Source organism: Pecten maximus, unplaced genomic scaffold (genome assembly GCF_902652985.1).
Source record: "Pecten maximus unplaced genomic scaffold, xPecMax1.1, whole genome shotgun sequence".
In the NCBI taxonomy this organism is placed as follows: domain Eukaryota; kingdom Metazoa; phylum Mollusca; class Bivalvia; order Pectinida; family Pectinidae; genus Pecten; species Pecten maximus.
Window position 1 is genome coordinate 2,548 of NW_022979198.1, and position 14,385 is coordinate 16,932.

Consider the following 14,385-nt stretch of genomic DNA (forward strand, 5'->3'; position numbering starts at 1 on the left):
GGGGGGGATGGCCACAACTTCTCTCTCTCGTGTCTGTAGGTAATTCGACACAATCACAGGCAATCTGAAAATTTAATATGAATGAAGATTCATGGTGTGAATGAAAATGTGTGAAGTTAAAATTGTCTATGTATGACATGTTTGCCATTGTTATAAAACTGATAAAAAAAGAATAAAGATTACGAAAAAAAAATTCTGCACTATAGGAAAACTGAATTTGGTGATGCAATAGCTTATACTTACTATAGCAGCAGTATACAATTGTTATTCAGAAAGGTACTGTTGTGAAAACGTTTGTAATTTTAAATAATGTATCTTCCAATTCAAGGCAACAGTGTATGATAATATATTGTTAATTTAAGGAAGAAAGAAAAGGCAGTGGTCAAAACCTGGGATACCGCAGCCTGACTAAGAGACTTTTGACAAAGCATGGCATGGCAGTTGGAAGGTAAATACTAAAATCATTTAACCTTTTTCATTGATTATAATTTAATCCTACAAATTCAGTGAGATAAAACACTTCTTTGTATCTGTTTGAATTATATACTTCCACATTCATGACATCATAACAAACAAGGAAAAGTTCTTTATCCAGGCATTTAAGACGTCTTAAAATTCATGATAAACACTAGGATTTAGGTCCAAATACATGTAGACCTGTAACTAATTCCCTGGCCCCTGTGTCGCATACAACTTTCTTGATTACTCACACTTTTTTTATTACCATAACATCTTGAGTAATGATTAAGGTTGTTTTGACTGTACCATGTAATTAAATATGCCTCAGAATCACTTCTATGTTGCGGGATCTTATTCATTAGCCTCTTAGAGTATCAATGTTTTTACTATCCGTCTGGCCCGTATTTTATCTTTCAGAGCTTCCAGAAAAGTGTTAATGTTATCTGACTTTGATATAGTACATATATTGTATGATATTGCTAAATGCTGTAGACTGATATTTTACACTAATCCTGTTGTTGACTTTATTTTTACAGAAAATCAGTATCTAGCATTCTTTGGCAAATTGACCCAAAAGGTGTGGAGCTTAGGACACATCACTGCCTGATCAGGACATACTACAACAAGGGGCCCAACTTCCTGGTCCATATAGATGGGTATGACAAATTGAAGCCTTTTGGATTAGCCATACATGGAGCCATCTGTGGGTGACAAAGTCTGTGAACATTTCAGTATCTTAATTAAACTTCTTTTAATGTGACTGTTCAAATCCCCCTTTGCTCTTGATCTCTTGTTTAACCCTAAACAGTTATTGTTATTCATTGTGTGATTTGAAATGGCAAACAAGTGGTAAGTTAATTTTTTCTCTTGGAGGGCAGCATGTATATTTCTCTAGTTGCATAACATGTATATATAGGAACTCCCTTGGTTTCTTTTTGTGATATGTACCAAGATACATGTATGTATGATAGTTTTTAGACTGATTGTGATAAAAGTGACCAATAGACAGACCATCTTGATTCAATCATTCTACTAATCTAGTTATTATGTCACAATATGATGTTATTCCTATTGGCATGACTGTTAACATAGAAATGGGAGAGAGAAAAGCAGGGAAAATATCATACCGTACTCAATTAAAGTTCATTTAATGGTGTGCAGCAATATCTTTCTTATCTAGTTTGAAATAAGTATCATTATGGTTTATATAGTAACTTTGAAGTTTTAATGCATAGTAATAATGAGTTAGTATCTGAGTATTCCTATACAATTAAATTCTTGACTAAGTCTTCTTTTAATTCAAGATCAAACTGCATATAACGGGAAAAAAATCATAAAATATTGCCATAGGTTATTTGATATTAATTTGGAATGAAACCTAAGTTTCATGAATTGTATTTGAAATTGCTCTTGTTTCAATTGTAAAAGTTGTAAATATTTAATATTACAGATTTTAACGACGTGTCTTATGGTTAAAAGTTGCCAGAACCAACAATGACCCAAGAGTGGTTGCCTCATACTTTCTAGATTTTGTAGAAGAGATAAATGGTATGTAAAGCAAAACTTTAAGGTGAACATTCATCATGTATTTTAACAATTTAAAGTAATGCAAAAGCCAACACCCTTGCTGCCAAAGTGATACCTATATGTCTCAGGTGACACAAAATAGATTCCTTCCTCATTAGCATTGGTATAATTTACTTTCAGTTTTGTTTCTTAATCAAAATGATTTAGGAGTTCCAAGGTGTACACTTACCAGACAACCAGAGGAGTGTCCTTCTGGAAAACCAGAGATGATGTATCTACACCCTGAGCTACACGGTATTGTTAAATTTTTTGTTACAATTTTTTTTTAATTTAATTTAGGTAATCTTAACCCAAAGGGTCATCGACATTGTTCGTCTACCATTCCAAGCCTTCATATATGTGTTTCATAAATAATAATACTTTACTGGTGGTACATTAACTAATTTAATGATGAATTTTAATGAAACTTTGCTAGAACCAGAAGGAATTCATCTTTGTTAAAATAAGGTTCCTAATAGCCAGAGACATAGTGTTGTTGCCTAAAAGTTCCAAAGGGTTAAACTTCTCAATCTTTAAAATCCATAAGTTCTAGAAATGCTATCTCTAAAAATTGTTCAGGCTGAGCCCATGGAACTCCCCATTTGTCCACAGGGAGGAATCAGTTTACCATATATAAGGAAATAAATGTCTTGCATCTTTATTCACATAATATGAGGGTGTGTAATGCATTGTGTCTTGGCAATACTGAATTCTGTGATGTGAAATGGGAAACTTAATCCCAATGAGTTGGACTAGGTGATGTGGCAGGAAAAGTGATTACATATAAATGAAATATTATATATATAATGATATTGTATATAAAAGTTTATGTCCAGTTTTAGAATCGATGAAGATTATTTTAAGTTACAAAATAAAAGTTGTTGGTGTAACCCCCCTGTGGTCCCCATTTTACCCCAGGGAGATACAATATGATCCTTTTTACAATTAGATCATTGATACTTTATTTGAAATTTTCAATTCTTACCTAGGACACCAACATTGTTTCTAGTTCATTGCCTATAATTATGATTTTATCAATTTTAACAATTTGTATTATTTCATTTCAACTCTGCATTGTCAGATGAATATATACTTGGCAAGGTACACACGCCTCCCGCTTTTGCTTTCAATGCCAATCTTAATTTTAAAATTTTGATTACCATATATTACATGTATATCATAATGTTATGTTTTAGGGACAGTGGATTACAAATTTTCAGTGAAATTAAGTGATGTGGAGTCCTTGAAGAGTTTCTGTAGTTATCCAAGCTGCTATGGATGCACAGAGGAGATGAAGGAACACTTCACGTCTATTTTGCTTGAAGGTAGAAGGAGTGAGCCTATAAATTCTGAAGATGCAAAGGAACTGTTCCAATAGATGTTACAAAAGATATAGATTGGATAAGTTGACAATGTGATGAGGATTGTGACAATAATAGTTTATCCTCAAAAACTTTAAAGATTAACAAAAACAAGAGGCCCAAAGGACCTTAAATGGTTATCGGACTACATTGAGTATGTCAAACTTCAAAAAGTAGTATAACCCATAATGGTTGAAATGTTGGATACATGTGACCTTAAAAGTAGGTCAAGCTTATTCATTTGAATAAAATTGGTATTCCTCCATCCCAGCAAGCTACAGGCCCAACATCAGGTCTCTATATATATGTACCTAGGTTATTTTTTTTTTAAATATCATAGCCTTTTTGACCCCAGTCACCTTGAAAGTGGGTCAAAGTCATTCAATTAAACAACATAGTGGGGCTTTGCATCGGCATGGTACAGGCCCAATATGTCAGATGACCTTTATAAAGAAATAACATGAGCTAAATCTTCCAAATTTATTTTTTATTTGATTTGAACATCAATCAAAGAAAGAAGCTAACACTCAGAATATTAATGTTCATCCTTTCTTGTAAACAACTGAAGACACTGCATTGGAATCAAATGAAATTGTCAGTAAAATTCTCTAAATCATTGAAAATAGCATGTAATTGAAATTATATCCAGTCTTACCATGTTGAACCTAATGTGTGTAATATAAACTGGATCTGTTGCGCAATCGCATTTGATTAAATTGAAATGAGTCCATGATTTAAAAGCTATTTTTAAAGGAAAAGCTTATGGAAAATGACAAATGCGAAATCAGATTGCAAACTATACACATTTGTCTCCTAATTTAATGTTGGGTAGAGGGATTCAACCAACAGGTTATAACACTTGTTGACCCTAGGTTAGTTGACTTATTGTGTCATTCTGACATACTTTTCTTCATGTCTTAAAATCTTATTTCCACAAAATGCGAAATCTAATCTTGAACCAGTGACCTTCACCTTTACATGACCACAGGTCAGTTGGTTCTCAATTTGTTTCTTATAAACTTTGCTTCATAATTCCCTTAATGCCATTACAAAATATTAATCAGACGACTAATATTGAGGTTATCAATTTGACCATACATATCTATTAAGTAGCAAGTCTATTCAGTAACAGTGATCTCATAGTTGACATTTTGACCACAGATTCAATCCCACTTTGTATCATTCATCACTTCTCACTCAAGTTTTGCCAGGAAGCCAACTTCCGGACAAACAGACAGACGACGGAGACAAATACATTGATCTCCAGTTTTACCGGCAGGGGCCTAAATAAATGTTCTTCACTTGAGGTTAGCTGCTATACATCTAAAAAAAATTGGCACAACATGCAATGAAAGCCTTGAACACAATTTTAAAATCTAAGAAACTTTGCTGTCATGAAAACGTTTTGATTGTCAAACAAGATTAAAACCTCCTGCCCATTTTATTGCTTTTGTAATTGTATCCTGAAACTCGTCAGGATCATCGAAACAACGCCATATTGTTAATATAAGGGCACAGGTGTGGGCTGTTGGAAATTGTTTAGTGCTTCCAAAGGACACTTCCAGAGATTTTTCAAATCCTAGTGGAGGAATGCTTGCTGCTCCAGTCCAAAAGGATAGCACCTCGTCTAATGAAATCCCTGTGGATCCCCCTGAGAGAAAAAATTAAAGATACTATTGTCACAGATATATTTTTCTAATACATGTATCAATTGCTACATAAATATAAAAAAAAAACATTTTGCAGAATACAGGGCATGTGATACTTATATAGAAATCTTTCAAACAATACAAACATACCCTCAATGTTTCATTGCTTAAAGATCATCAGTTCATTAAACAAATTCATGTTTCGCAGCTGAACATACAGACCAACTATACACTGTAATGCAATATAACATTTAAATATTGAGCAGCTCGGATTAAGTTTTCAATTTATAGCTTGAATTTTAAAGCTGGTGAAAGTTTGTATTCTGAAACACATTTTGGTCTGGCAGAATATTCTACACTAAAATCTATATGCCATTATAGATACAAATGGTATTCATAATGTAACTAACCTTCTGAATAGGCAAGAAAAGCTTCTAGACAATACAAAGCCTGTTCCTCCTGCCTCTTATTGTTGGATCCATCAGGACTCCAGTTCACCTTATAAAGCTCCCCGATGTCTCTGAACCGTAGAGCTTTGCTGGTCTGGGTGAAGAGATGAAGAAAAGACTTTGGGGCCAGTTGGACTGCATCTAGCAGTCTTCCCACTTTGTTCAATCCATTCCTGAACTGAAAAAATTCTGACTGGACTCTGAAATGTAATAGACACATTGATACATGTGCATATTTCTGTTGTATGCCTATACAAGGTCAATATATATATGTATGTTACTATCCATGTAAGGAAACTATGGTGAATTATATTCACTTTGGGGTGGGACGCCGACAAGGACGCAGGCAGTGGGGTACAGCATTAGCTCAGGGTTACTCATAACCAGTGAGCTAATATTAATAGTATTACCAAGGGCAATAACTCTTTAGATTACTTTTGAATCATTTCCATTTTCAAACTCGAAGATCTTATCAATATATATCAACATACAAAGGTTATTGTTGACAGACAGACCAACGCTGGAAGCCACGGTATGGCATAAGGTCACCTTGGTCCTTTAGACCATGTGAGCTAAAAATTCAAGAACTTATAGCGTCTGAATTTTGATAGAAATTATGTTGAATTTTAGGAAAATTATAATTGCCTCTCTTGTCTACAGTTGACCATGCCTGACACAAGTTCTTACCAAGGACTCTATATACACTGACTGTCAAAATGAATTGAACTAACCGCACGTGAGTGACCCGACATCCCTGAAACTTCATGTGTGAAAAATTATCTTCCTTTTTGAATAGTGTTCAGTTTGATCAATATCACTCAAGGGTTGAAGCACTGTCAACTTTTGGCGTTATGTACGTACAGAGAGCTGATGAGAAAAACTATAGTCTCCCCCCTTCCGCAGCTTCACTGTTTACCATGGACTTTATAATATTTGAATCATCAGAATTATTTTGCATTTTTTTTTTTAATTTAGCTGGAAAACATTTGGCTCTGACTTACCGGTAGAAAATTTCATTTTTTTTAGGATGTCCATTAGTTGTTGTTTTTTCTCAAAATGTCTAAAATTAGAGATAGACAAACTCTGTTCCAAGCACCAGTCACTGATTTTATCCAGTTGATTGTGGTACTGCTTTTCATCAAGTGTATTCTGCAACTAAAAAGAAAAAAAAACATTATTTATGTAAGAACGTTTTATAGCACACCACTCAATGTACCTATACTGGCAAAATCATATTTTTATATTTATTATACTCCAGTATATCAGTGTTCTAGAAATGGTTTTCAAGGATGACATTCAACAAAGTTCGAATTTAAGGTAATCATACTACAATATTCACATGTTCAGGTGGAATGAATATGCACATAAAGTAAATTTGAAGTCCCCGCCAGCATGAAGAAGATATTGATGAGGATGAAGGTTATTCAAATTAAAAAAGAAGTAGATGATTTTTTGACGAAAATTGACTTATCCCAATTTGTACATTTATTTGCTTAAAAAAGAAGACTGTGTTGCTTAACCCAGTATACTACATTGTTAAATGAGCCAAGTTTACTGATTTATTATGTAGATCATATCAACTCACCAGAATTAATTTCTCTCTGGTTTCCCAGTCGAAGATACAATCCTCCAACAAGGGCAATGTTTCTGTCTCCATAGCAACATCTCCATCTAACACAACATTTGCAACAGCTGGATGGAGAACTGGTATACTTGGCCCACCATGGAGGAGGGAAAAGGCAACCAGTTTGCCTGACAGTTCATAGAATCCTTGAGATAATTTTTCAAGGTCATGCCGAAAAAAGTTCTGCCCTTCCTGACCCTGAAAAATTTTCCCACATATCTCTGCCATAAGACCTCTGAAACATGAAAAAAATATCTATTGATGGATTGGTGGACCAATGAAATGATTACAAACTGAACTTTTAAAAGAAAAAGAATCTGATCTGCGGCTAGAAAATAGCTTTTAATATGCATGAATACCCTTCCACTAATTTGAAAGTGTCACTGAAATATTAAAACATGAATTGTATGAAAAACTGATGATTGAGGATTTTATAAGGTTATACAGGAGCAACTGTGACCTCGACATTGACCTTGGAACCTGGCTGATACAAAAAAAGAACATGTCTGAGATATTCTGTGTATATACATGTACCTTCATCAAAATATTATTAAGAAATGCAGAACCTAGAGTGACGATACTGAATCGGTCAATAATTTTCTATACATTTTATAGGTAGAGCAAAACCAATTTCATCTCTTACCTAGACTCTAGAGTAAAGAACCTGTGTGGTGTGGGAGAAAATTTTCCTATTTGACACTTTATTAACAAGAATCGTATCGAGGATTGTATCGCTCACCTGGTTGGATTAGACCAAATGTCAAAATAATGTTCATATTCAATTTGTTTTATTTGTAAATCTCAAACAATGCTATATATGGTTATAGTGTGGCATGTAGCGATTTAAAGGAATATTGCACAAAATTATTGCATATATATATTAGTCCGCCTGAAGTAGCCTGGGAGAGCAGAAAGGCCTTGCAGCAATGTTTTTCATTATCTTGTTATAATCTACCTTTCGAGGACATTACATTTTCTTATATACATGTACTACTATCAAATCCACTCTCTTACCATGTCATCTTTGAACGATTGCGTGAGATGGCCACATCCAATCTTCTCCAGGATGACTTCAAATGGATCAACTTCAACTGTGAACAAATTTCTTAAAAGTGCAGTTAATACAATCTTCAGACAAACATAAAAATATACAATCTAAGGTCAAGTAAAATTATAGTTGTGATTCCTCTTTCCAGACTCACTATTCGATCTTTTTAATGCTGATCCAATCGGTCTCGAGTTAAAACCAAATTTCATATTCTAATTGCCAGTATAGCCACTCAAAACAACGTACTATCCCCTAAATGCTGACCCTTTTTGAAACATTTCATCAGATTTATCATGCTCTGACCAAGTTATACATTTTAGTTCATAAATCACAGAGGATCTGTGTAAATAATTGTCAGGTCCAGATATTTGGACACTTGCTTGATAATGTACATCAATGATCGAAGGCCAAACATCACCTGTTTAAGTGTTAACATTATACACCCTGTGGTAGGTTAGTCTGTAAGGTACTGTATGGTAGTTGATGAGCTACCAGTCCTTTGAGATTCATTTGACATTGTAAACAGAATGTGTTATTACAGATAATGTACAATTCTTAAACAAATACTGAATACAGCTCTCAATTAGTTACTCACATATTTGTAAGACAATTCATAAAGTAGGAGTCTGAAACGTAGCTGTCAACTTTGTAAGAACCGCCATATTGAAGAGAGCGGTTAATACTTAATATTAGGCCTAGATCCCAAACTGTTAAAAAACCCGGATTTCAGTTTTTGCCAATAAGAAAAAGGAAGTGGCCCAGGGGCCTTATTATGGTCAGACAGGTCACCTGAATTCTGATAGTGATATGAACTAATTATACCTTATCCCCTCTCTAGGGAGAAATGCGAGACCCATACCATGATTCATAATTTTGGTAAAAGATACTAGACCTTCAGACCCTTCTATGTATGGAAGTTGAATCCACCATATACTGTACCAAAGCAGAGACATATATGTATATATGTCTCTGACCAAAGGTAGAAGTAGCTAGAGAAGATTTTTCCAATTTTAGTCAATTTGAGCACTTTTCGCCCCTCCCCTCAAGTCCCTGGGGGTCAGACAATGCCAATTTACACAGGGGCTTGTGTGCAATGTCCAATGTATGTACTATTCAACAGCCATCCCATACTGATAGTTCTAGTATGGTTTAGACTATATTATTTTCTTTGGCAATTGAATAAATAATGCTAAATATTATGTGTTCCCTATATACATATATATAAACTACAGTAAAATTTGCCCCTACCCGGGGGAAACCCGAGACCCAAGGGACAGGGTCATAAAATTCACAATTTGTTTAAAGACCTAATAGGCCTATAAGACCTTTCAATCTATGAAGAGTACCGTATTTGAATCCACTGTTTGGGAGCAGAGAAGATTTTTGAAATGCTAATTTAACTTTTTTGGCCTCGCCTCACAGCACGCAGTCCTCTGCGGGCAGTCAGTGCCAATATATGCATACTATTCAACAGTCATTTCAAACCGACAAATCTAACAACGTTTTTTTTACATCAATGAATCCTAAGGAAAAATATTACACGAACTAATTTTAAAAATCAGTCCAGCCACGTGGACAGGTGGTCGAGTAGCCCGAATGATTCTGGTCGTTTTACTATGGCCAGATAGCAGGGAATACATTCCTTAGCTAGAAGTAACAACGAAGGTTGAAATACTTTCAATGCAAAGGTGTAATATGTAAAAAAAATTCTTGATAGGGGTACTTACTTGTACTTTCAGAAGTTGAAGCCATCTTGTAAAGGCGCGCGGTGAAGCATCCCGATCCTCCAGACGCTTTGGGTTAAAAACGCATGTGAAATTATGGGAACATCGTTACGCGAGGGAGCGAGAGTGCGAGGACGGCCGTTAATGACTAATCTCGCGTTCTCGCGTTCTCGACTTTAGGTCGAGAACGCGAGAATGCGAAAACGCGACGGCGAGGGAGCGAAATCGCGACGGCGAGAGTGCGAGATTAATCTCGCGTTTTCGCCGTCGCGTTTTCGCATTCTCGCCGTCGAGTTTTCGCATTCTCGCGTTTTCGCTCTTTCGCAATCTCGCGTTTTCGCTCCCTCGCCGTCGCGTTTTCGCATTCTCGCGTTCTCGACCTAAGGTCGAGAGTGCGAGAATGCGAGATTTGATACTTGGCCCTAACGAGCCACCATATAAAACAGTACTTTTTCAGCTGTTCCTTAAAATTGACAGAGAATGGCACATATACTGTCTACATTGTAAGTGCCCATGATGACATTAAAATATTTTGGCTTCTCATAAAAAGACTGAATTCACGAATATTAAGTCTGCTTAATGAGTTGCATAATAAAGATTTTGCACTATTCCTAAGATGTCGACTAGGTGCATGGTGAGATACAGAAGTCTGCTTCTTATACTAATGTAATATACAAAGTTCTAAAAACGGAAATACATGTAAAATGGTATGTATCTAAAACCATCAAAATTGACAATAAACAATTTTGAGAAAAAAAAAAAAAATAAAATAAAACCCGTCTATTTTGTAGCTCCGAAGGTGTTTTTTTTTAGCTTCAGAGAGATTTATCTAACGGGGAATTTGCTCCTCTATGGGAGAAACTGCACATTAACGGTTGAACATCAAACCTAGATTGATCCCAGTTACTAAGGATTGCATATTACAACAATAAAACATTGTATCTGTAGAGCTATTATTGCGAAACTGGCATTATTGGACCTTTTATTTTGATTTTAAGGAGACATATTAAAATATTGTGACCTAATTTTAACAACAAATATAAAATGATAACATCTTTCACGTGTATGTTCTGGGTCCTGCAGGATGAATGTGATGATTGGATATAATCGGGCCTTTAAAATGTTAGTCGTGTCCGTATTTGACCTAATAAACACTCTTGCTCCTAAAAGAGAGTGGGTGCGCCAATGGAAACAAATAAAAAGTCCCTGGCCTCACTGTTGATATTATCACCAGTCTTTTATCTGGCATATGTAAAGATATGTAATTGAACAAAAAGTTATGTTTTCCACAAAAATGACACACGAAACTTTTCTCTGTGCATGGATTTAAGGACGTGCAAGGTTTTGGAGGTGGAGGAAAGCCGGAGTACCCGGAGAAAAACCACCGCCCTACAGTCAGTACCTGGCAACTGCCCCACGTAGGTTTCGAACTCGCAACTCAGTGGTGGAGGGCTAGTGTTAAAGTGTCGGGACACCTTAACTACTCGGCCACCGCGGCCCCTATTCAAATGAGTGATATCACCTATTCGAATAGGTGATATCACTTAAGAACTTTTTTTAAGTGATATCACCTATTCGTTTCATTAAGTGATATCACCCATTCGAATAGGCGATATCACTCATTCGAATAGGTGATATCACCAATTCGAATAGATGATATCACTTATAAGATTTCATAAGTGATATCACCTATTCGTATAGGTTATATCACTCATTCGAATAGGTGATATCACTTAAGAATTGTATAAGTGATATCACCTATTCGAATAGGTGATATCACTCAAGAATATTTTTTAGTGATATCACCTATTCGAATGAGTGATATCACCTATTCGTTTTATTAAGTGATATCACCTATTCGTTTCATTAAGTGATATCACCTATTCGAATGGGTGATATCACTGATTGAATATAGGTGATATCACCAAATGGGAATAAATAGTAAAACGGCGCCCCATACATCTCCACCTTACGACTACAGCTATGGTGAAAGAAAGTTAAACGTTCTCAAATACAAATATGATCTGTATCGAGTAAATCTTGATCCGTTTTTCACATGTGGACATCCTTGCGAAAATGCCTTTCACTTTTTGTTTCAATGCATATTGTATCAACTGGAAAGATTAAATATGTTTCAAAGTTGAAATGCCTTAGGTTTGGAATTTTTATTTAGAACTTCTCTTGTTTGGAAATTCAGATCTTTCTGTAGACCAAAACTCTCTTGTGTTCCGATAGGTGCAAAAACTACATCAAATCCACCAGTTGAAGGAAGTGGACTAGTATTAGCTTTCAAGCTTGTTTCCATGTCCTGTTTCTGTTTGTTGTTACAAAAATGTTGTCATATAATCTATCAAAAGAAATGAAATAAAGTTTACATCAAATCCAGTAATATCATGTTTTTTTATGTATATTCACGTACGTACTCTTTCTTGCGAACCTGTGTCTATGTTAAATATTCTATATGTCAATGCCTATCTCAATGTAATGTATTTGTATGATGGGAGTGGGTGTCTATAAGTTGAAAAAAAATAATTGTGCCTGATCCTTTGTCTCTATTTTGGCAATAAAATATGTTTAAAGTAAAAGACGATTTACCGGACCAAGCAGAATCAAGAGACATATTTGTGGTCAGGGTCGGACCTTTAAAAGGTTAGTTATGTACCTATTTTTATTGTTAAATTGGCATTTAAAAAACATAAGAGGTATGAAATACGTGAATTTTCTTTCATAAAAATGCACCGAGATGCACAGGGCCAAAAGACAATTAATACATGATCAACCGGAATCGGGCGGCTTGTGGACACGATAGGACCTATAAAATGTAATTTATATATTTATTTTGATTGGTGATGGTAATATTTAAATCCACAGGGGCTTGACACTTTCCTGTGGTCAGGAATAAAACAAAAAATAACCCAATGGCCCTCCCCTAGATAATTTTATTATTGACCAACAAACATAAAACGTAAGAAATATTATCATTAAGTAAAATGATACTACATAGGCAAGACTATTAACCGGACACTTCCGAAACGTTTTTGTTTACCAGAAATTTCCAATTCCTGCATGACATTTATAATCCGGTATTTTTTATCTGACTGTAGTGCATCCCTTTCTTTCACAACTTCCGGATTGTAATGGCGACTTCCATACGTTTAGCAGACACGTGTGTATTCTGAGAATGAATAAATCGGCGATATGCCCGATACTAGTTGTCATTATAGTGTAATAACATATAGGCCTAAAATAAGAGATAATGGGGAAAAGCAAAGCGAAGAAGTTCAAGTCAAGTAAGCCCCAGCCCACTGGCTTACCAAGTGTGAAAGATTGTGAAGCTGCTCTTGATCTGGAAACTGCCAAATCCATTGCCTCGAATTCTACAATCCAGAATCTAGTGGAGAAGGTGTGTATTTGCTATGTTGTAACATGGTATGCCTAAATCTATCCGTTGTTTAACATCATCTCATAAAATAATATTTATCTATTATACATCTGTCAAAAATGTTTTCAGCCAGTTGGACCAATGCAGAAAGCCAACACATTTCCATTTTTAGATTCTTAGCTTTTGCGTTGCTGTTTTTTGCATACAATAAGTAGATTTTTTGCGTTGCTGTTTGGTTTTTTTTTGCATTTGACTACCTCAAAAAATACTTCAAATTTTTCAATACCCAAAAGTCATATTGCATTGGGAACAACTGTAAAAGATTAAGAAATTGAATAGGAAATCTTTTTAACCTGAAATACTGTAAGTCTGTCCCCGTGTTTTGTGTCAGAGATAAATTGTTGTTCTGTATAAATATATTAAAGAATTCCTATTGACGATGTATATTTAGATACTTAAGTTCTTTGCCTATAGCATATATGTAGAAGCATATGACAGTAACTTGTCATTTATTTATATGTCTTATGTCACACATCATACATCTTATTTTCATGGAATTAGAAATGTTAAATGATTTATGCTCTGTTGTTTTACAGCTGACCAGTACTAATGAGGATGAGAGAGAGTGTGGTTGTACAGGTATAGCTGGCCTGGTATCCCAACCACAGGCCATCACTTGTCTTCTACAACAAAATGTCGTCCGCATCCTCGCCCCCCTCATCCTTGACCCTAGTATACAGGTCCGTCACCGTGCACTGGGGGCACTCCGGTAAGAATACACTGAACAAACAGGATGAAAGTGTCTCTTCCATCATTGATAAGATAAACTCGGAGATTGGATTTGATGGTGTTGTATGGCCTTTTGAAAAGTAAATGTCATTTACTGACCATCTAAGACATCATATCTTAAAGGCTATAAAAAGCTGACATCAGATCTTAAAGGGTATAAAAAGCTGTTTCAGTTTCTCAGCTCTCCGATTTATTTTTTGCCTACATGCATCCCACAGATAGATGCTGTTTCCGTTAGTGATCTTGTTAAATTCTGTATGTCTCCCATAACCCATTTTTTGTTGTCGTGTCAAGAAACCTCAGTGTTGATGGTGGCCTTGATGTGTGAAAAGTT

At 35.3% G+C, this 14,385-nt stretch overlaps 2 protein-coding genes and 1 long non-coding RNA gene across 5 annotated transcripts; 2 read left to right on the forward strand and 1 right to left on the reverse strand.

The window, feature by feature from the left end:
* Window positions 1-306: 306 nt before the first annotated feature.
* On the forward strand, window positions 307-3,652 carry LOC117318325. Of its 2 annotated transcripts, XR_004530333.1 has the most exons (5): window positions 307-448; window positions 996-1,115; window positions 1,910-2,007; window positions 2,194-2,280; window positions 3,222-3,652. It is a non-coding gene; the product is annotated as an uncharacterized LOC117318325 (long non-coding RNA). The 2 variants fall into 2 exon arrangements; XR_004530332.1 differs by having other exon boundaries at window positions 996-2,007.
* Window positions 3,653-3,852: 200 nt separating this feature from the next.
* LOC117318324 lies at window positions 3,853-9,996 on the reverse strand. 2 transcript variants are annotated; one of them, XR_004530331.1, is made up of 6 exons: window positions 9,884-9,996; window positions 8,123-8,199; window positions 7,070-7,343; window positions 6,486-6,639; window positions 5,446-5,684; window positions 3,853-5,037 (listed from the first exon to the last, which is right to left on the reverse strand). XR_004530331.1 is itself a non-coding variant. In XM_033873326.1 (5 exons), the coding sequence occupies exons 2-4, from the start codon at window positions 7,334-7,336 to the stop codon at window positions 5,647-5,649; spliced, it is 459 nt and encodes a 152-aa protein (XP_033729217.1). In that variant the 5' UTR covers window positions 7,337-7,343; window positions 8,123-8,303; the 3' UTR covers window positions 3,853-5,037; window positions 5,446-5,646. The 2 variants fall into 2 exon arrangements, 1 of the variants encoding a protein (XP_033729217.1); XM_033873326.1 differs by lacking the exon at window positions 9,884-9,996 and having other exon boundaries at window positions 8,123-8,303.
* Window positions 9,997-12,988: 2,992 nt separating this feature from the next.
* On the forward strand, window positions 12,989-14,375 carry LOC117318326 (HEAT repeat-containing protein 3-like; the record flags this gene model as incomplete). The annotated part of the gene is given in 3 exon segments (XM_033873327.1): window positions 12,989-13,283; window positions 13,859-14,031; window positions 14,346-14,375. Coding segments are annotated over 3 exon segments (350 nt in total), but the record flags the coding sequence as incomplete, so codon positions are not given.
* Between the last annotated feature and the right edge of the window lie 10 nt (window positions 14,376-14,385).

What these genes read in the sequence shown, in the direction of transcription:
- LOC117318324 (XM_033873326.1), bottom strand. Translation starts at nt 7,336, where the DNA reads ATGGCAGAGATATGTGGGAAAATTTTTCAGGGTCAGGAAGGGCAGAAC. An exon ending in CCAGAGAGAAATTAATTCTG is followed by an intron (nt 6,640 to 7,069) that starts GTGAGTTGATAT and finishes TTTTCTTTTTAG; the next exon opens with TTGCAGAATACACTTGATGA. An exon ending in AAAAATGAAATTTTCTACCG is followed by an intron (nt 5,685 to 6,485) that starts GTAAGTCAGAGC and finishes ATTACATTTCAG; the next exon opens with AGTCCAGTCAGAATTTTTTC.